Below are 22,130 nucleotides of genomic sequence, written 5' to 3'. Positions count from 1 at the left end.
GCCAATCTAATATTTCTTTTTCTTTTCTTGTGTTTTCTTTTAGGTGTTGGTCTGCTTGACCTCCCCGCTTTGTTTGCTGTTTTTTCCCGTTATCAACAAAAAAAAAGCAGCAATAACCCCTCATAGTTTTAGCTAAATTTTCAGATACCCATGTTTTCGTATTTGATAACATACCCTCGACAAGTTTTGGTGACAGAATCATCTTTTATTTACTATGGATTTCTGGATAGAAAATTAACCTGAGATTTTTGTTCACTTTCTAGCAGACAATAGGCAAGGGGTATTGGTATATCTAATGAACTAAATCAAATATTCTTAAGATGCTGATGCGTGGGCAACTTTTGCCATCAAATGTCTCTCCATCGTTCTCATAAATCTACAAGCTGGGGCTTCACCTTCAAAGAGCACCTATGGCCATCAAGGCCAAAATAGGTAAGCTTCAAAAAATTCTCCCAATTCCTCGCCGCCGCCGCCACCACCCCCCACCCCCACACCAAAAAAATTAAAAAAATTTGGGGCTCTTTCATATTGAATCAAAATCCAGTAAGGCCTACCATTCCTATCAGCTCCCAAGCCGTTATCTGCATGGAATGCATCCCTATATGTTTTAATCTCCAACTAAAACGTGACACAGACACCTATCAAAAGGAATGGGACACCTTACTAGATCATGTCTCTTTCATCTTGATGGAAATTATTCCGGAGAACTTTCCAAAACTTCCCTACAGGAATTTAGGCTCTGAAAAAGGGGGGAAAAAGAGAGGAAAACAGAGGGTAGAATTGCAGCTGTTTGAAAACAACCAATTCAAGATAACTGTTAGCACCAATGGATGCCATTCAATTCACACACTAATCAAACATTCTAAGTCCTTGGACCAAGACATAATTTCAACAACAACAAAAAACAACTTTAGGTGATCAATAACAAACTCTCTTTTCTACTATAACCAAGAATGGTGAAACAAATTCCCCAAAGTCCATGTAAAATTTCCTACAACCAGCTCATATAAATATGTTACACTGAAAGAGCTAGTAGTACACTCGAAGATTCTGATGAAATCAAACCACATTTTTCTCAATCCAACCAACCACATCAGTATCTATCTGACCAACATTTACCTCCATAAAGAATGTATATATATATATGTGCTCACCTGCCAAAAACCATGCACCTCTGAAGAAGAGTTGAAACTCCATTCTCCCAGGCTGCATCTTCTTCTTTCATTCGGTCTTCGGCTTCTGAATTTTCACATAGGGGAAGAATCCCATGATGTGGACAACCCTTGGACCCCATCCCAGTTGCTGAGCACGGCAGAACATCAAGAATGTGTTTGCAAAGTAGGAGTTTAATCCCATGAAAACATGCCACAATGCATGACCTTGTGGGTTGATGTACCAGCGAGAAATCTCCTTGCAGAACAAACGATCGCAGAACCAACACAAGGTGCCTAGTAATATAGTTAACACATAAAGCTTGGCAAGTCGCTTCGCAGAGACATCTGTTGTGTGAATGTAGTATTTATACACACGCGGGATGCAGAGGAGACAGAGGATCACATAATGGATCTTGAAGCCAATGCCGAAACGCACCTGTGAATGGACAAAGGCGAAGACAGCTCCATAGAGGAACAGAAAGGTGGGCATTGTGCTTCGGTAGTGCCAATCGGGTGAGTAGAGGATATAGATGTAGAGGAGCACCTCCCACACCATTGGTGTTTCATCGCTTTGCTGTTGTCTGTATGAATAGATTTCAAAATCATCAGCAAAATAATCATGTGAGTGGGATGGTTAAGATCATAATCGAATTATTGATGATTTTGACCTAAGGGATCTCCTAGATTGACCCACAGAAAGGTAGCTACATTTCCTAGCATTTTTGTCATGTGTTAAGGCTATTGGGGTTTGGAAGGATAACATTCCATCCTTGGCAGAAGATTTCCCCAACTACCCAGAGTATTGAAGTACAAAAAGCTCAAAGAGAAGCAAGGAACAGAGTAACAACATTCCAAGCAAAATAAAATTTTCCAAGTAGCCTGAAAATGTTTAATATTGAAAACAAGTTATAAAAGGTACACTTTGTCAACCACCCTCCTTTAACATGGTGCACACACATACAAGTAGTTAGTCACCTCCTACATTGTCAACAAACCTAAATGGAGGAAAGAGACCACTCGATAAAGCAGGAAATGCCAAAACAAATATGATAAAGAGAACATCATCATCCTTGCATAATGCTACTGTTGAAGCAAATTTAGTCTCTTGTGCAAGAAAGAACACTGTCATCATCATCAATATCATTATCTCAAAAACTTGGAGTTGGTTAAATGAATCCTACGGTAACAGTTACATTTATACTGAAGGCATCAGCATTGAAAGCGTAAATAGCATTGACAACAGAGTTCCACAGGATAGAAAAGCTAAGGTAGATAATGGAATAAATCACCAAAAGGAGATGGCATAGCAGAGGAAGGACACTCACACATGTTGTAGTGTGGCATGGAATAGCATGCTCCCAATGGCAAGTGCCATATTAGATAAATGAAGAACACTAAACCTTTTCTCAAAACGTTGTCTCAAGGCATTTATAAGGCCAATGAGTGCTAAAAGAATGCATGGAATGTTTGATGTAGTGTTGTAAAATTCAGCAATATATGAAGAATAGGCATAATTCCTCTCACACCACTCTGTGGTGGATGTTACGGGACCCCAAAAGCTTGATACTTTATCTGTCATTCTCAAATATATATATGCCCACGGAGAAAATATGTGCAATGCAAGCACAGTTTGTTAAGTTGCTGAAGTGAAGAGAAGGGCAAATCAATTGCCTGCCAAAATTCAGATGATAATATGTTAGCAATAGAATGATAGATATACCATTAGCACACTTCAAAAGAGAAAAAAAAGGTATGCATCCATCATTTATAAGCAACGCATAAGTCACAACACAAGTTTCCTAAAATAAAATGAACCTTGACAGTAAAGGTACATAAATATCATAAAATAGCATTCCAATTTATTATACTAACAAGCAACTACGTAACTTAAGAAAAGCATGAGAAAGATATCAACTCAGACACTACCACTATGAATAGGGGAAAATAGAGAATAAAACATTATTTTTTAAGTTGCAGCCAATTTAACTTGCTTGAGTCAGCTTGAGCATGGCAAAAGACAGTTCATAATCTAGCTCATCATCATCATGCCTTATTTGGATATAGTTTGGTTGGCAATATGAATCCTATTTTGCTATTTAATTCTCACTAGAGCCATATCTTTTGTCAAGACACGTATCGTCAAAAATTTTCTTCCTCCACCCAGGATTTTATGATGATGACGGGGCTCAAACACAACAAATAAGCACATTAACAAGACATTAAATTAGACTCCAATACTACAATACCATATGGGCACAACTTCAACACCATAATTTTGCTTTCAATTTGATCCTTACAAGATATTCAAAATTCAAAACTTATTTAAAAAAAAACCCAAATAGAACATATGTATATCAGATTATTTATTTCAATATATTCTTTCCATATTGCGTAAAACAAAACTGCTCGAATCTCAACATTCCCTCAAACAGTCCATTTGAGGTCCAATGGAGCCTACCGGCCCAGCCATCATTCATTCGTTCCAACATATGGAGATGGAGAAATGGATGGATTGTTGCATTCTTTCCATATTGCATACTTAAATAAACTACAACATTTTGAAGCACAGTGTATCCGATATTGACACATACCATGTCAAAGTTACAGATGGTAAATGATTTTTTTTGTTGTTTTTTGAAAAACCTCAACCACCTAGAACTTATGAATGGGACCATGTCGAAGACAGTGATGAATCTCCTTGTGAATTGGTCCATCTGCCTCTTTCTCACCAAAAAAAAGAATGCTTTGCAAAATCCTTCCATTAGCGATTTTCAGCTGATCATCAAAGGGAATAGAACAATAAGGTTTCTAATGGGTGCGGGAGAAGAAGATATCTAAATTAGCGTCTTAAACATTAAAGGTATTTTGTTCAAAAGAGGCCGGAGAATCTGAGACTTTCGTGGAACCTTCAATAATCATGGACTATTTTGAAGATTGTGTTTAAGCAGGATCCTCACGTGAATGAGGGACACTAGTTTGACTTAGTTTGTTTTTGTAGCTTTTCTTTGTAAGTTCCCTCTACCTACATGTTGTTTTGTCTTTATACTTCTAGTAAATTCTAGACTTATTAGAACTAAATTATTTACTATTATTTCCATAGTTGTAACAAGTCAATTAATGCCCTAAATCAAAAATCATTTTTTGTTCTTCACCATAATAAGCCCTTTCCATTCAATGTGCAATGCATATAAAAGCTTTATAAGAGCAACCTTTTAGGCTTTCTTGCTACTAAGGAAAATAAATCTTTCAATAAATTTGGTTCCGAAATCCATATAGAATAAGCCGGATGTTGTATTAAGACACATTCATTGTCAATTGAACACGTAGGCAGCTCTGAACCATATTTGGCATTAATTAAAACGCAGTTGTTTCTCTCTTTCTTCTAAATAGCTCTTATGGACAACTTCCAATCCTAAGCTTGCTTTATGTCTTGCATTTATTTCAATAAAATAGTGAACCATTGAAAGCAGGGCCGGAGCCAGGATTTTGCCCATGCCAGGGTAACTAAGAGTGAAAAAAATAATCGTGGGGGCAACTAAAAATGGAAAAAAAATAATTGTGGAGGCAGTAGCAACGTATTTTTTTACCCATTGCTATTATCTGTTGCAATAGCTCATAAATCCATAGACTTTGAAAATTCTTGCGGGGGCCAGTGCCTCCGCTGTAAACTCACCCCTAATTGAAAGCAAAACAAGTGGATACGTAAATATACAATTATATATTTAACAAAATTGGATAACACCCGCTAATCTTCTTCTCCTTATACGATAGTTGGTATGCCGGATACTTATAAAACACAATGCAGGTGATCCTTCCAATGGTGTGGATAAATTAACATAAATTATAATGTAAATAACAGGAAATCAAAGGAATCGCTCTACAGATCAACCAATTTAGACATCAATGATAAAATTTCCAGAAAACATAGAATCATAAACTGCATGTGTTAATCGCAAACAGTGCTTAGAATTAATCAAAATAACTAAAACAACCCAATTTACAGGAAAACTATATTTTTACAGATATTCTGGGAATCAATGATAAATGAAAGAGATGTGGAATTCTGCAAATCGAGGCCATTTTTTTTGCCTGATTCAAACCCATCAACTCCAAACAAATAATAAAAAATTAAAAACTAACAAATTCATACGTTATTTGCATGGTCATCAAAGAACAGAAAAAAAAAATCCCTAACACAGTAGATAAGATCACAAAATCCTTGAAGCAGAAATGCCGGAAAAAAAAACTAGATTCTTCAAACTAGCAGAAAAAAAAAAGAGAAAAATACCGAGATTTGAATCCTTCCTCTCTTTGTCTCAATCAGATTTTAGAAGTTCATCCAATGACAGATTGAAGACGAAAATCACGTTCGTAAATCGATCGAAATCGAATAATTTCTTGAACGATCGACTCGAAGAGATATGGAGAACATATTTTTTTATATTAAAGCTAGGGTTAGGGCACAGAGAGAGAGAGAGAGAAGAGCTGTAGACAGAGAGAGAAAGAGGCGCGCGGCATTAACGCGACACAGCCACGCATTGATTGCGTTGCACAGATAAAATGCAACGATTGGCGAAAAAACTGCCGTCAGGGCGTTTTCTCATATTTTGTCTTTACAGCATTGCATCCGTGCAACGCAGGGCCCATTCCTTATTGAACCTTGATAGTCTGCTGAGTAATTACTAGCCATTGGATTATGGGTGGCTCATTTGCACACACCAAAGTCGTCAATTGCATCCACTTAAAGAGAAAAATGTAAAAATAAATATAAAAAAATTGAAATTATATTTTTACCCTTTTGTGTTTTTGATTGCACTCATCAAAATCAACTGAATAAAAAACCCACTTCTTCCTCTCTCTCTCTCTCTCTCTCCATATTCATGTCTTTTTGAGTTTTGTGAAAGGTTAAATCAATGAATATTAAGTTTTAGATTTTTTTTTTCAAAATTTCTTATTTTTAAATTTTTTTTTGCATTTAATCATCTAGAAAGATTGAAAAACTATCATTAAAACCTCTAAAATGATAATTTTGAATCAAAGAACTTCAAAGATTTTTTGACAAATTTTGTTTGATAGATTCAGACCGAATTTGTGTTATCAAATTCAATAGGTGCTTATCGAATAAAATTTTCTACCAAACGTTACAAAACATATTAGGATAGGAACCCGACGAACAAAACTCTCATGTGAATGACTTCGACTCAATTGGAAGTGTTAAGGTAAGAAAACAAGTAAGATTAAAGCTTAAAAACCCTCATTGAAATTATTTTAGATGCAAAGAAGAAGGATCGGTAGGCTATTGGTGGGTGCAATGAGCCATAGACAAAAAAAATGAGGAATTAGATGTATGCAATAAGACATTTTATCTTTAAGGTGGGTATCACAAGTAGGTGGGTGCAATTGACTATTTCGGTATGTGCAAATAGAGCCACCCTTCGATTAAATTGTTTATTTCATCATATATTAGAGTATATGAGTCCCTTGAGAAATTACAACGATGATTAAAAAGCGAACTAACAGTGGAGCATGAAGAATATTTGAGATTGCAATATTTGGAAATTACCAACATAAAGGAATTGGCAACTTAAGTTTTCTCTTAGTGTTATGAGATTGCATAGATGCTTTTGGTATATACATCCATAATCTATTGGATCTTCTTCTCACTATTTTAAGACAATGAATATTTATTCTATATGGGGTTGTAAGTGATTTTTGCTGGACATGTCCAAATCATCTCACCAAGTTCTCTTGGTTTTACACTATTGGAGTCATCCCTATAAATTTTAGAGAATTGCTATTGGCACCCCAAATTGTTATTATTACACCTCAATTAAAAATAAAGAAAATAAGTAAATGACTGACAACAAGTAAAAGAAGCTCTCCCATTTTTTTCCCCTAGATTTTTATTTTTTGGGTTTAAGATTTTATGACCCTAATCAAATTTTAAACAATAGTTGAAATTGTTTGAATGAGTGTTATAATGTTTTGTACAGTTTAGATAATAATATGAGCCATACCTTTGTAATGTTTGGATGGAGTGTTTTAATATTTAATTAGGGTGTGATAAATAGTTTAAGAAATTGGGGTGTAATAAGTAAAAGTTCAGGTGCTAATAGCAACTCTCTATTTTTTTAATGGGTAAACTAGACTTGTACCTTACCCCTACATTTTTTCTAATGTGTTCATTTTTAATTATATATTTCCTAGTTTTTCTACTCATCCATCTTAACATTTTCATATATCTTACGTTCAATTTATTAAATAAGAGTCGTGATAATCTAAGACCCCTTTTTGACATACGCCCACATCACAAAATCGTAGATCATTTGCCTCGGGATAGACAAGAAAAAGAGTGTAAGGGGTGGGGTGGGGGTCGTCAATCATTGATTGGAAATTGGGTGGGGGTGAGGCATCAATAATTGATTGGAAACTCAATGGTGATTGTGGAGGAATAAAATCGTATTCCATCCGGATCAATCGTTCGCATTATCAAAACACATCCTGAGGCAGGCATGTGACATCATTTTAAGAAGACTCTATTTTATTAAGGAAGAATTTCAATTTAAGAGGATTTTTCCCCTTTTTATATAATTATTAATTTGGATAATAGGCAATGTGGTCAATCGTAACTTAATTAGGGTTAAGACTCTTTTTAGGATTTTTCTATTTAAAGGCATTGATGCCATTGTAAGAGGGGAGGAAGAAGGTAAAGAAAGAAAGAGGGGACGTGAGAAGGTCATGTAATCGTGAGATTTATAGTGAAACAGCTCCTCGAGCCCATGGAGGTAGGCATGTTTGTCGAACCACATAAAAAATTATTGTTTTCTTTATTTTTTATGTCCTTTTTATTATTTTGTGGATTGAATGATGAAATCGTGATCGAGGTCGATTTATCACAAAATCGACCTCCACAATTGGCGTCATCCGTGGGAATGAACAATGAACCATGAGAAACCACATGGTATCGTCGAGGTCTCAATCAGAAGTAGGGGTTGTCATCGATACAAGCCCTTGGGAAATTAAGATTTTGATCTAGTTCTGTTAAGGGACAAATCATGATCAGATCGAAAGATATTATATTTAAAAAAGGAAAAAGGAGAGAAAGAAGAGCCATTCGTAATTTCAAGTTTCTGCGCATCGATCACATTGTTCTTCGCTTCTCCGATTTCATACTTTTGAATTAGAATGTAAAAGACCCTAAGAAAATTCACCACATCGATTGAAAAATGAGGATTTCGATCTGTAGATCCGTGTTTGAGTTTGCTCGCTATGCAAAAGAGGTGCGGATTGTAGGATCTCTCAGCTATGGCGTGCGTAAAAAACGTCAACAGACATGCTTCGATCGCCTTCTTGCCCGATTCACCTTACCTAGCAGCGGGTACCATGGCTGGAGTAGTTGATCTGTCGTTTAGTTCTTCAGCCAATCTCGAATCTTCAAACTTGATTGCCAATCGGACGATCGAGAGCTCCCTGTTGCTGGTTCGTTAGGAGTGTTGGATAATGCGCAGCAGAAGAGAATGATAATCTGAAATAGGGGCAGCAGCACACCCTCACACATTAACAAAATTTTGATAAAGAGGAAAGCAGGGAGGAAAGGTGCAAGGCAGCCATTAATGATAGCTCCGGTTGCAAGGTATGTGTAAAGAAAAAGAGAGATCGATCTGATTTGGAACTGATAACTCTCAACGGTTGCAGTTATGAAGGAAATGTGAGCAACCAGTTATGAAATATCAAGCATGACACCCTTCATGGCCAGCAACATGTTAAAGGCTTTCATAGGTAGTTTGGGATTTTTCTAAGGGGAATATTAATGAAAAGATGTGGTTTTGTATGATAGATGTTTGAAACAAAGACTGTTAGATTCATCTCCGCGTCCGAGTCATTTGGTAAGGAAGAGTTCATGGTGGATTGTATAGCACCTTAGTGAGGTAGAAAGGTAAAGTGTCACATCGACTGTGATATTACGAGGAAGTGGTAGTGGTTGGGGGCCATTTACAATGGGAAGGATATCTCCAGATCAGCATGAGTACAACCATATACAAAAAGTTATTGATAGCATTAATGAAATCAATAGTATGTTAGTTACTTTTTATGACTTTATCCATACAATTTTCTTTAAAGTTGACAACAATAAGGAAAAAAAAAAAGTTTAATGCATCATATGTGCATCAATTTTGATGTACATGCAAAGGTGGGAGTTGATGTTTGTGCTTATGAACATCAATCATGATGTGCATAAATCCCATGTCAATGGGTAAAAAGAAAAGGGTAAAAAAAATAATAAAAATTAAAAATAAAAATTTGGATACATGGTATATGCATCAATTTTGATGTATGAGATCATTTTTTGTTGTTGTTTAAAATCAAGTAATTAATAACATTTGAAGGATAACAATACTCAATGCTTGACATGTACATCAAATATTTGATATATATTAAATCCACATTCTTGTATAAGGAAACAAAAAGTTAAGAAGGGTACATTGGTCCAATTCAATTTATTGGGGACCCCAATTCCCACCAAATCGCATCAAGTTAACAAAGTCACTTGAGGGCTTAGTCACGCTAATTCAATTTGTTAGTTGGATCGGTTTTACAAATAAGGTTAGTGGACAACTATAGTGCTGAGAAATTATATTACTTAGGGGCTTAAGTCATGCACATAATAAATTGCCACGTGACACAATTTATTACTTGAATCAACTCAGCATAAAAATAAGATGGGGGCTAATGGTTGGGGGCTCCGTTCGCACCCGTAAGATGGATCCCATGTGATACAATTTGTTTTGTTTGGTTGTTCTGACAAAAGAAAATTTTGGGGGTTAATTTTATGCCTAACTCGGTCGAGTCTACAGACTTCGTTGAGTTAAGTAACTCAATTTATAATCCATTGGTATATGTTTAAGGATTTAATTTGAGCTCATAATAAGGGTCCCATGTGACCAAATTTGTTACTTGAGGTGGCTCGATTTAAAAGTAGTATGGGGGCTGATCTCGTACCCAATTTGATTGAGTTCATGAAATCTGTTGAGATAAGAGGTTCATGCCATAATTCTAACCTACTGAGATAAAAAGTATACGTGGAGCCCAATCACTAAAATAAAATGATCGTACATGGGGGGCTCAATCCAATTATAATTAAGGACTTGGACTTGGGATTACATAAAATAAAATATTTTTAAGGATGATATTATAAATTATTTTTCTTGAAGTTTTAAATAAGTTTTTCAGGTTAATTCGAAAATTACAATAAGGCAAGAAGGTCAGTTCCTCTTGGAATCAAGTATCACTTTATAAGATGAGTGATGCAAAACCTAATAAGGCAAGAAGATTGGTTCCTCTTGGACCCGAGCATCACTCTATGAGGTGAGTGATATGAAATCCAAATAAGGCAAGAAGGTTGGCTCTATGTGAACAGAGCTTCACTTTGAGGAGAGTGAAACAAATTTTTACAAGGCAAGGGCAGTCACAGTTCATCTATTATTTATCTAAGTCTTGGATAGTTTTGGGATCCAAGTCTAATCTGGAATTTTGATCAGTTATTCTATTATATATCTAAGCCTTGGATTGTTTTGGGATCCAAACTCAATTTGGGACTTCGGTCGGTTATTCTATTATTTATCAAAGTCTTATATTGTTTTGGGATCCAAGCTTGATCTAGGACTTTAGTCAGTTATTCGATTATTTATTTAAGTCTTGGATCATTTTGGAATCGAAATTCGATCTGGGATTTCAATCGATTCTTCTATCATTTATCAAAATTTTGTCTCATTAAGAAAAGCAATCCTACCTCACAATAAATTATATTATTGAAACATCTACTTATTATGCGAGCTCGACCAAATTGAATATCAAATTTGCAAAAAAAATGAAGAAAATAAACTCGAGGGATCAAAAATCATATCAGTTTAAAAATCAAATATGATACTCACATATGTCAGAAGTATTTCTCGAAGGTGGATCTCAATACATCAATTTTCACCTTCGAGAAGGGGCTACATAGAAAGATAAAATTGTATTCAATCCAAATCGTTCATCGACACTATCAACATGCACCCCAAGACAAGCACGTGGTATCATTTGACGAAGACTTTATCTTATTAAAGAAGAATCCCAATTTAAGAGGATTATTCCCTTTTTTATGTAATTATTAATTTGGATTAGATGCAATGTGGTTAATCGTAACTTAATTAGGGTTAAGACTCTTTTTAGGGTTTTTCTATTTAAAGGCCTTGAAGCTATTGTAAGAGGGGAGAAAGAAGGTAGAAAAAGAGGAAGGGGAGGTGAGGAGGCCATGTAACCGTGAAATTTATAGTGAAATGGTTCCTCGAGCTAGTGGACGTAGGCACTTTTGTCGAATCACGTAAAAAAATCCTTATCTTCTCTATTTTTTTTTATGTTCTTTCTATTATTTTGTAGATTGAATGATGAAATTGTTATCGATGTTGATTTATCACAAAATCGACCTCCATAGTGATCTCATCTCATTTTGCTCTCATACTAGTCTTAGTGTTTTTCAACCTACAAATTATCTTTCTTGTGTGCTGGTATTGCACGTTCCCCGGGACTAATCCTTAGATAAGATCATGGTGGACTGGGCAAAGTCCTTGTGTGCTGGGATTGCACATGCGTCAGAATATCATTACTCTTAAAACAATACTTCTTGATTGTCCAATATTCAATTCAATAAATCATAGTTGATCTTATTATTATTTTATAAAATTCTTCTTTTTAATTGATTGGTTGTGCCACATAGAACTCTAGAAGTGAATTTCATTGTAGTTTCACCATCGTTCTTCTCTGATTTTATGAGCAACGTCATCTTCAATCTCCTTATGAATAAACCTGAGAAAAAGAATGTGACCTCTTCAGGCTATTTCAAGATAAAATACGCTTAATTTATATTTCACATAACCATATTAGTTCTATTTATTATAAAGTCTTTGAAATCCTACCTCTCTCTCCATAATTCAAATTTTGTTTGTATCATTCTCCAATCACACCAGCTAATGTCACATCATCCTGCAAGCACTAATAATGTCTCTTAGGACAAACAAAAAATAGCTGAATATATTTGATGTAAATAATTGATTGGAAACTCAATCATGATCTCATCACATTTTGCTCTCACACTAGTCTTAGTGCTTTTCAACGTACAAATTATCTCCCTTGTGTGCTGGCGTTGCACTTGCCCCGGGCCTACTCGTTGGATAAGATCATGGTGGAGTCTGATCCGCTTGTCTATAAGAATATCTGATTATCAAAAAATAAAAAAGTAATCTCTCTTGTACTTTAACTTATGTTTTATTTAACTAAACAAAAACATGTAAAAGTTATTTCTCTTCTTTGTTTTTATTTGATGATTAGTTTAAGTTAAATTGTCTTTTTTTTGTTTTTTGGTTTATCAACCTTTTTTCAATCATTTTTTTCCCTACGTTTAATTTTGGAGTGTTGATTTTGTAACTCAACCTAACAGCATGACTCAAAAACTCACTGACGTGTTATGCGCAAAAAACCATAGATTCTTTCATTCGGAATACACAACTACACATTTGGGATACATAACTGCATATGGTAGGTAAGTCAGGTCGGTTGTGTATCCTGAGGAAAAAATCTACGATTCTTTGCGCATGTCATGTTGGTGAGTTTTTGAGTCACCCTACTAAGTTGAGTTACAAAATCAGCACTCTAAATTTTGTTGGATCACACTTTTTTGACATTTATTATAACATGAATACAATCAAATGAACGGTTGTGATAGTTTTATAAGATTTCGAAGAAAATAGATATTAGAAAAGTTAGCACTGATCCTCAAGATATATACCTATGTTTTTCTCATCTCAGCCGTTCTTTTGATGGAGAGCTTCCAAATAGGTTGTTGGTTAGAAAAAAGCTATTTAGAAACACCCCCCATAAAATTGGTGATATTAGGTTTACCCCCTTGACAGTAAGTCAACATTGTCTTTTCTTGATGATTTAATAGTGAAATATTGATATTTTCCAAATTTTGATTTAGCAATTTAAGTATTTAAATAACACTTTAAAAAAAAAAATTCAAAATTTCACCTTAAATCATTAAGAAAACACAACCTTGACTTCTAATTGAGGGGGATAAATCTAATCTTGCATTTTGCAAGGGGGTAAACCTAATATCACCAAATTTACATAGGGGTGTTTCTAAAATACCCTTAGAAAAATCCATCTATTAACTATAGACTTCAATCAATACCATGACACTTTGCATACATATATGTGACTTGACTCACTCGGTTCTTATTAGGGGTGTCAATGGGTACCTATTTAACCGAAATCGAATCGGAATTAGAATCGAAACCCTCGGTTCCGATTTCATTTTTATTGGAACCAATTAGAGTAGGGTCTAAAATAGAACTAAACCAAAAGGAACCCGAACCGTTAGGTTCTATCCAATGGGTATCCTCGAGTACTTGGAACCAATTTATTTTGTCATTTCTTTTCATACTATAGTTGATTTAAAGTATTCTTTTAAATCAAAATTAATGCATGTTCTGTAAAATTCTTCAATATTTCTTATAAATTATAAATTGGAGCTTAAAATGAGTTATATCTTCTAAAAATTTATTACTTTTAACTAAGATAAATTTTATTTTTGAAAAAAATCATTAATTTGTATCTTTAATATAATAAATTATAGTTACGTTAATAATTTTGTAGGTAATATGTTGTTTTTTTTTTGTTTTTTTATTTTAAAGAAAAGAGTTTTATAATGATTTGAAAAAAAAAAATTTCATTCGATTTTTGAGAACTGGAATTGATGGATACCCGTGTTTATTGGTGGTTCTGATTCCAATTCTATTTATTTTGGAATCGAACCCGTAATTGACAAGAATCGAAATCAAAATAAATATAGTGATTATGGTTTTAAGTTCCTTAAGAACCGACCCATTGACACCCCTTGTTCTTATTCGCTTAAACTTACACATACAATTGACTTGGTCTTCATACTTTCTTAACTTGGTTTGAAGTTAACGATAACTTGGGCTAAACTTGTGGATTGACTGATTTGTCTATTGAACGACTCTCGCATTGATAATGTATAAAGATGGAATGGTAACTCGATCCAGCCCTTTTCCACCTCTTATATGATGTATTATAGATAGAAATGGCTTGTGTAGCAACATTTCCTACGATGAAATATCTGTCATTAGATGGATCGATCTTTCTCATTTTGCATGCACAAGAGGTTTTTTTGCTTACAGACATTTTAGTCACATTGCTCACAGAGCTCTCCATTGTATCCAACATGCCATGTCAAGCCTAACTAAGTAGTTCTCTAAATGAGTCGTGCTACGTTGACTTCATTGGAAAATGCATTTAACACCGTGTTGATGTGGCAGTGCATAGATAACCTTAAATTTATTTTCTCGAGACATAAATTAAAAATCAACGATTCTCTATGCATTGCCAAACCAGTGCACATTCAACATTTTCCTTGCTAAGTTGGGGATATCATTAAATACATGCATGCGAGCTGAGCTCATGTGATTGGTGGATCTCTAATCCCCTTAAGTTTAGTCTTAATAAAATGCAATTAGTGAATAATAGCTAATTGGAGATGATGCAAATGTGTATTATTGGGAGAAATTAGGTTCAATGAATGTAGACATATTAGAATGATCAATGAATCTGGTACAGAAGAGAGATTCAATGTATCTGGACATGTTTAAGTATCTCTTGCTAATCATCATCTAACTATGGAAAGTATTTACGATCTCTTTATTTTGATGACGTGTCAGAAGAGAAGGATATATCCACGTGGAGGAAAATATCTGCGAACGTTTAGTGAGTGTGCTGTGGACCGCGACCACGAGCCGCCAGTGAGTTTCACGAGTCTGGCTAGTGTGTCATTTTGGTCCCGCCTCACCATTTGTACTTACGAATAATGCAGTATTATATCAAAAGAGTGGTGATAATCTGACTTGCCCACGTGGCACATTTAATGGGCACTCCATCAAGTTCGGAAATTGTAGATTTGTGTCTATCACGGAACAAAGCTATATATTTTTTAAAAAAAAATGGAGTTTTGTATCTCGAGAATAGCAATTCTACGTTTCTTAACCTATCACGTCAAAGACGTCAATTGAGCATGCCATCTGGGTAAGTCAGATTATCACGATTCTACATCAAAATTTTAGAAGAGAGATTTACTATTTTGAAAATGAGTTGTTATAATCTGACTTACTCACGTGACATATTCAAATGATACTCTTGGTGTGACATGTTTGAGAATCGTAGATTTTCTCTTCTTGAGACATAGAATTACTATCCTTTATAAGGAAGCATAGTTCTATATCCCGATAAAAAAAAAATCTACGATTTTTAAATATATCTTGTCACGAGTATTGATTGAATATGACATGTGAGTAAAATTATTACAACTCATTTTCAAATCAGTAAATCTCTATTCTAAAATTTTGATATAGAATTGTGATAATCTAACTTAGCCACGTGACATACTCAATAGACATCGAAGAGGGCAGATCTACAATTCTTGAACATGTCACGATTGAGTATGCCACGTGAATTAGTTAGATTCTCAAGATTCTTTGAAAATTACGTGTTAAGTTGATGAGTCAATGGCTCAAGGCCATGTTTACTGAAAAATTACAATAATTAAAGCACTTAAAGTTAAACTGCTCCCAAATTTTCTATTGGAATATTTCTTAAGTGACCAATTGCTCATTTAATACAGATGGCGTCATGCCCTAGCTTTCATCAACTTAGCATATAACTTACAAAACAGCAAAACTAAGTTCAAAATTCTATTGAGTTACGAAGCCCACTTAACGAGCCTTATAAACGTCCCTCCTCCGTCATCTCTAACGACGCCCACAATTTCCGTTTGAAGTGTATGCTTTCTTCAGCATACAATTACAAGCATCACCCTCGTTACCTCTCATCAATCCCAAACTCTCCTTTATAAGCCAAGCCATCGCTTGTCCACTTTTCAACTAAAAGAATCCAAAACTAACTGAAGAAGGAAAAAATAATATTCCTTTAAGATAGAGAGAGAAAGAGAGAGAGAGAGAGAGAGAGAGAGAGGTCTGCAACTTTTCCAAATCAACAATGGCGAAGATTCCGTTTCGATTGAAAAGAATTGCAGAAGCATTTGCCGCAGTGCCTCAGACTCGTTTCTGCTTGAGCAGTGGGAGCGAACACTCTGCTAAGAATTCAGTCGAACTCTCAGATCTCATCAACTCGTTCATTGAGAGAGATGAAAGATCCGAAGGAAACGAAGAAGATGAAGATAAGAGAGAGAAGGAGACAAAGAGTTCTGATTTGGAAAATTACAGGTCCGTTTCAGAGACAAAGGAGATGTTACAGAGCTTGCTTGGCTGCAACTTATCCAAAGGAGTAGAAGAAAATGATGTTAAGCTAACGATTCTTGAGGAGACCAAACTCGCTTGCCGAGTTATCGGCACAACTTCACATGAGGGCTTTAAACGCCAATTGATGAGTCGATTACGAGAAAAAGGTTTCGATGCAGGTAACGATTCAACGGGAGATCTTGTTTAATTCTTTTTAATTATTATTTTTCTGTTTTTAAGATTTTAAAATACGCTTCCTTTTTATCAAATCATCAATTAAATCTTATTTCTTAAGGTCTGTGCAAATCGCGATGGAAGAAAATTGGTCGATTTCCCGCCGGAAACTACGAATACATCGACATTGTCGACGTCAAAACTCGCTACATCGTTGAATTAGCCCTCGCTGAAGAATTCACAATTGCTCGGCCGACTAACGATTATCAATCCTTACTTGACGTCTTCCCAAATATCTTCGTCGGAAAAACAAAAGAGGTGAAGCAAGTGGTGAGGCTAATGTGCACCGCGGCCAAAGAGTCCTTGAAGAACAGAGACATGCATGTACCTCCTTGGAGGAAGAACGGATTCATGCAGGCTAAATGGTCAAGTTCTTATAAAAGGGCTACTAATGCTATTTCAGGTAATGTGGCGTCAGATTCCGGTTACGTTACAGCTGAAAAAAGGTCGGTTGGTTTTGAGACATCTCCTGGGATTCTCAGTTATTGTAGAGGTGAGATTGTGATGAAGAGGTTGAGAGTTGGGAACTTGGCTTTGGAACTCAATGGCATGTAATTGTAAATTTGTAATTAATTTGGTTCTTCCTTGCAAAAATTAATTTGCCAATTAGTTCTTTTTCTATTATTTATTGTTTGTAGTTCTTTTTTGCTAAGGACACGTCAATGTGACGTGGTTATGGATATGGGTTTGGAATTTGGAGAGGGAGTACAACTCTTATGCTATTGTTCGATTGAGAGAAATGGAGAGAAGACGGGAGAAAATAAACGAGTTTCTCTCCAATTCTCTTGTTTAGATTGTTAAGTGGGGGGAGAAGAGAAAAGAATTGGAGAGAAAGCCTTATAAAATATTTTACAATTCCAACCCTACACTTAGATCTCTATTATGATATTTTAAAATTTTAAAGTTGTCCCAAGTTCTCTCCTGTCAATTCAAACATGGTGGAGAGAAATTGAGTTTCTCTTCTCTTCCCTTCTCATCTCTTAATGAGTTTCTCTTCTTTCCACTTCTCTCAATCCAAACATAGCCTTAATCATTAAAATATACCAGTTGCACCCCATCACTTAAAAATCACTTGTCCTCCAATGTTATAATTGCACTCTAGAATGAAAAAAGTTGCATTGCTTTTATTTTTCTTGAAAATCAAAGCGGAACCACAACACTAAAGTTTCATGAACTCTAGATTTTGTCTTCAAGGCTTCATGATATTCAAGTAGGGTAAAAATCTAAAGGAGCTTTCGTTAATGATAAGTTTGGTGTAAAATTTGTAGGTGCTTCTTGGGATGATGGGTTCTTTATCATTAGCATTGGTGTAAAATTATTTTGCGAGATGTAACAAAGAGGGAAATGATGGAAATTTAAAAAAGAAAAATATATTTTTAGGTTGGAGTGCAATCAGTACTAGGTGATTTGCAACTAGTTGGCTCTTTGATAAAATTCACTTAGTCTGTGGATAGAATAGAAAAAAATAATTATAATGCTAATTAGATACCAAACACATTCAAAAATTTAATTTTTTCTATTCTACATTGGAAACGTGAAAATCACAATAGATTTCCTTTGTCGTTTTTTAATTGCATTCTAAATTTAGGTAACCACTCCTTATACTTGATTTTATTTTTTAAATATTAATAAAATAAAATTTTCAACTATGTAATACTCAAAAATGTTACTTTTAGTAGCATTTTGTGTGTGTGTTTGTATTATTTTTGAACTTGTTTATAAAGTAAGTTTTGAAGGGAGTTATTTTCACTTTTAAGGGAGAATTTGTAAATAGTACTTGGAGTTGGGCTCTGTTCCACAAAAGACTCTAAAATTAAGTTTTTCACTAAGCAAACTTGCTCTCACTTAAGTCCATGGTGAATAATTTTTATTTTTAACAATATTCAAAAAAGGTGTTTAACATCAACTTCGTTAATTATTTTTTGTTTGAGTACTGTAACTAATTAAAATTGGTGCGCCAGTAGTATTATTCGTGTTGAATGTTTTGACATCCAATTAGACATTATTCTTCTTCTTTGTAGTATTCTTTCTACAAAATAAGTGAGCTTTCCCATTATGGATGAGGGTTATTTTTCTCTTTAAAATTTACAATATTGGAGATTAAAAGCAATATTTTAAAACCACTAGACAAAGTTATCTTTTATATATTTTTAAATGAAATAAATATTTTAATGGTTTAGGATCAAGAGTTTTGATAAATAATTTAAATAATAAAATAAATACATACAATCATGACCTAAGCTTTAAATTTTATAGAGATTACAGAATACAAAGACCTCAACAGGAAGCAATATCCGATTCCCTAAGTAATGCTTAGCTCAACCAATCAAATGGGAGAGAAACAACACAAATGTGAGGAGGTGACGATTTTCTTTCTTTTTATGAGTCATATTCACTCAACGTTTTTTTCCTATCTTGGAAGGTCTTTATAAAACGGGTAACCACAACCCATTTTATTGGAAACGCTTTCGATTACCATTCAGAGTTTCTTACTTGACCTTTATAGTATACTTGCAAGAAAGCAAATGTATAAAAATATGTGTATGAGCCCGACCATAAAAATATATTTTCCATTTTCTTTAAATTGTCAAAAAATAATTGAGTAGAATTAATACATGCAAGATTTAGAAAAGTTTTCAACCATTTACAATTTAGAAAAAAAATATATAAAACAAATCAATTTCAAATATGAATGGATACCGATTGGATAGTGTTGTTAGTTCCAATTTGTAAATTGGGGATACCTTTTAATACACAACGTCCTAATATTGATCATGAAATTTTTTGAATTTGATGGCGTGTCAAATTATAGCTCAAAATTCACGTGGAGACAAGTTTTTGGCTCACCGTTTCTCGTATCGTGGGTTGAGTTTTAAGTATAAACGATGTTTGACATTTACCATCAAATGTAACCATATTCGAAAAGAATAATGCTGGTTGTATCATGTGTGCACTCTTCCATGTCAACAACGTGTAAATTGAGGTCACTCTTGAGTCACTCCAGTAGGACTTATTCGGCAAACAAACAAAAAAGAATAAGAATAATGTTGAAGTGACCTCAAGATTGGACCTCATATTGCATATCCTAATGTGAAAGTGGATAAGAACCGTAGATGCTTTTCCTTGAAATATAAGTGAAAAAACATCTATGGTTCCAATCCACTTTCGTGTTAGGATGTGCAATATGAGATCCAATCTTGAGGTCACTCCAGCACGACTCAAAGAATAATGATGAATGCATGCGGTTTTGGTACGCGGCTGATCTGGTAAGGGCACGTAACTGCACAACTTTTTCATGGGTATCCCAATGAAAAAGATCTATGATTCTGTGCTCTTGCCAACTCAGCCGCATACCTAACGCGTATCAAAACTGCGTCCGTTCATCACGACTCTACAAAAAACTACCAAAAAAGATATGATGGTATTCTTGAACATTATAAATCAAAGAAATAAGTAATTAGAAATAAAAATAAATAAATAAATTGCCTAATATTACGTTTATTGCTTCCTGTTGGCGTTCAAAATAGGAAACTAAAGAATAAAGGAGTTTTATAGTTGAATTGTTATATTTAGGGATCTTGTAGTACATCAGCTGAGGACGAACACTTGGAATTTATATCAAGAATAATAACGGGTTCGGAAATCACATCAAACCGACGTATGTTTAGATTGAACCGTTCCTTTTTTATCCATGTCAGTATTTTTTTCGTATAGAAGTTATTATGTATGCAATAGTATCCCTACCCATGACGAACTATAATTATTGGTGCCATTTGGTGTCTATGCTCAAATTAAGTTATGATGTTTGATGAAACTTGTTTAACTAGGACTCGATGTTATCCAATCTTGTAAGAAATATAATCCTTCGTATCATAACCGTTCGATCCTTTTTCCAAAATTTCTTGCAGAAATGGATATTGTTAGGAAATCTCAGTCAGAGAAGAAAAGAAAAGAAAAGAGTGAATCTATGATGAAATTGGTTTTGCAAATAGTGAATCTATGACGAATGTAAAAAGTAGTTGAGTTTTCCAAACTTTAACCAATAAAATGTAAAGAAAACACTAGCCTTAACTCATGGTTGAGGCTTTCCATCACATAAAGGTTGATATATGTGCCTGGGATTCTAAAGAACGAAATGTAGGAAAAATTATTAAAAGAGTGTAAAATATTTTAATATTTATAAAAAAATATTTATTTTTTCAAAAATTATCAAAAACGAATTAAGTTGTTGGACAATTCAACATTTTAAATTATTGGGGTGTTGAAGTAAGCTACGTTTTAAACATTTTGAGAGTATTTTTGGTAAAATAATGTATTTTAACACATTAAAATGCTCGGTTGTCTAGCAACTTCATTTGTTTTTGGTAATTTTTGAAAAAAATATATTATTATTTTTAAATATTAAAATATTTAACCCTCTTTTAATAATTTTCCCATAAGTGTATCCCTTGAAAAGTTGTACGAATCTCTAGCAAATTTGTGTTGCTTATCTATCTTAATGATTTATTTGATGGAGAGACTCAACCGAAGCTAGAAAAATCCCAAAATGTAATTCTATATAATAAAACACAGTGATAAATTAGAGTCAAAACAATATCTGTCTAGGGTGGAGGATTGAAATCTTCCTCCTAGACCTTAACACACATCACAATCCAAGAAATTAATGCCTAAAATCTCTATTTTTTAAATTTTCATTATATTATGACTTACGTGACTTGTGTTGAGGTGTGGGAAGAGGGTTTTAATCCTCCACCATGGGTGCATATCATCTTGACTCATAAAATTGCTATTGCATGTATCTCATAGGAGCAATATCAACTTTATTCCCTCTATCTTTTTTTTTTTTTTTTTTCAATATTCTTCAATTTTATTGCATTTTTTATTCTACCCCTTTTTATTAATATCTTTCCAAATTTATTTTCTTTCTTTTTTTCCACCATCTTTAAATAATATCCCTTCAATTTATTATCTTTGCCTTTCTAACTTTTTTTTCTTTTTTGTCCATTAATAACTCTATAACTTTATTATCTTTCTTCTTTTACCCCAAAAAACGATGATCCCATGCAAACTCTAATAATAATGATAGGGTATGGACTCATCCTAAAGACATCATTTTGTTTGAGAATTTTCTAACTTCAAACATTAATGTTAGAGGCTTCCATCGATTAGACGGCTAAGATATGACGGAAAACATAAATTTTCTAGAGAATCAAAAATGGAAAGAAAAAGAAAGGAAGCAAAATGAGGAAAAAACAGACGTAGAGATATAAACAATTTTCTCAAGAGACAATGAGAACTCTAATTTTTTTTCGATCAACAATGGCAAAAATTCCGTTTCGATCCAATAGAATTGTGGAGATTTTAAACAAAGAATGTCGCGCTCCTTTCTCAATGA

The 22,130-nt window shown here is 34.2% G+C and overlaps 2 protein-coding genes across 2 annotated transcripts; one reads left to right on the top strand and one right to left on the bottom strand.

The window, feature by feature from the left end:
• Nucleotides 1-915: 915 nt before the first annotated feature.
• On the bottom strand, nucleotides 916-5,772 carry LOC147411653 (alkaline ceramidase-like). Its single transcript, XM_086450872.1, has 3 exons — nucleotides 5,443-5,772; nucleotides 2,480-2,825; nucleotides 916-1,735 (listed from the first exon to the last, which is right to left on the bottom strand). The coding sequence occupies exons 2-3, from the start codon at nucleotides 2,731-2,733 to the stop codon at nucleotides 1,222-1,224; spliced, it is 768 nt and encodes a 255-aa protein (XP_086306998.1). The 5' UTR covers nucleotides 2,734-2,825; nucleotides 5,443-5,772; the 3' UTR covers nucleotides 916-1,221.
• Nucleotides 5,773-16,086: 10,314 nt separating this feature from the next.
• LOC147411652 (uncharacterized) lies at nucleotides 16,087-17,359 on the top strand. The gene is made up of 2 exons (XM_086450836.1): nucleotides 16,087-16,680; nucleotides 16,797-17,359. Exons 1-2 carry the CDS (start codon nucleotides 16,260-16,262, stop codon nucleotides 17,288-17,290), a joined length of 915 nt encoding a protein of 304 aa, XP_086306962.1. The 5' UTR covers nucleotides 16,087-16,259; the 3' UTR covers nucleotides 17,291-17,359.
• The last annotated feature ends 4,771 nt before the right edge of the window (nucleotides 17,360-22,130 follow it).

This window comes from Akebia trifoliata, chromosome 1 (genome assembly GCF_017979445.1).
Source record: "Akebia trifoliata isolate Shusen 1 chromosome 1, ASM1797944v1, whole genome shotgun sequence".
NCBI classification, from domain to species: domain Eukaryota; kingdom Viridiplantae; phylum Streptophyta; class Magnoliopsida; order Ranunculales; family Lardizabalaceae; genus Akebia; species Akebia trifoliata.
This window is presented reverse-complemented; position numbering and strand designations above follow the sequence as displayed.

Bases quoted from the DNA above. Each gene is read 5' to 3' on its own strand.
- LOC147411652 (XM_086450836.1), top strand. From the start codon at position 16,260: ATGGCGAAGATTCCGTTTCGATTGAAAAGAATTGCAGAAGCATTTGCC. The intron at 16,681-16,796 runs GTAACGATTCAA...TTATTTCTTAAG, and splicing joins AGAAAAAGGTTTCGATGCAG to GTCTGTGCAAATCGCGATGG.
- LOC147411653 (XM_086450872.1), bottom strand. From the start codon at position 2,733: ATGACAGATAAAGTATCAAGCTTTTGGGGTCCCGTAACATCCACCACA. The intron at 1,736-2,479 runs GTGAGTGTCCTT...CTATTCATACAG, and splicing joins CATGCCACACTACAACATGT to ACAACAGCAAAGCGATGAAA.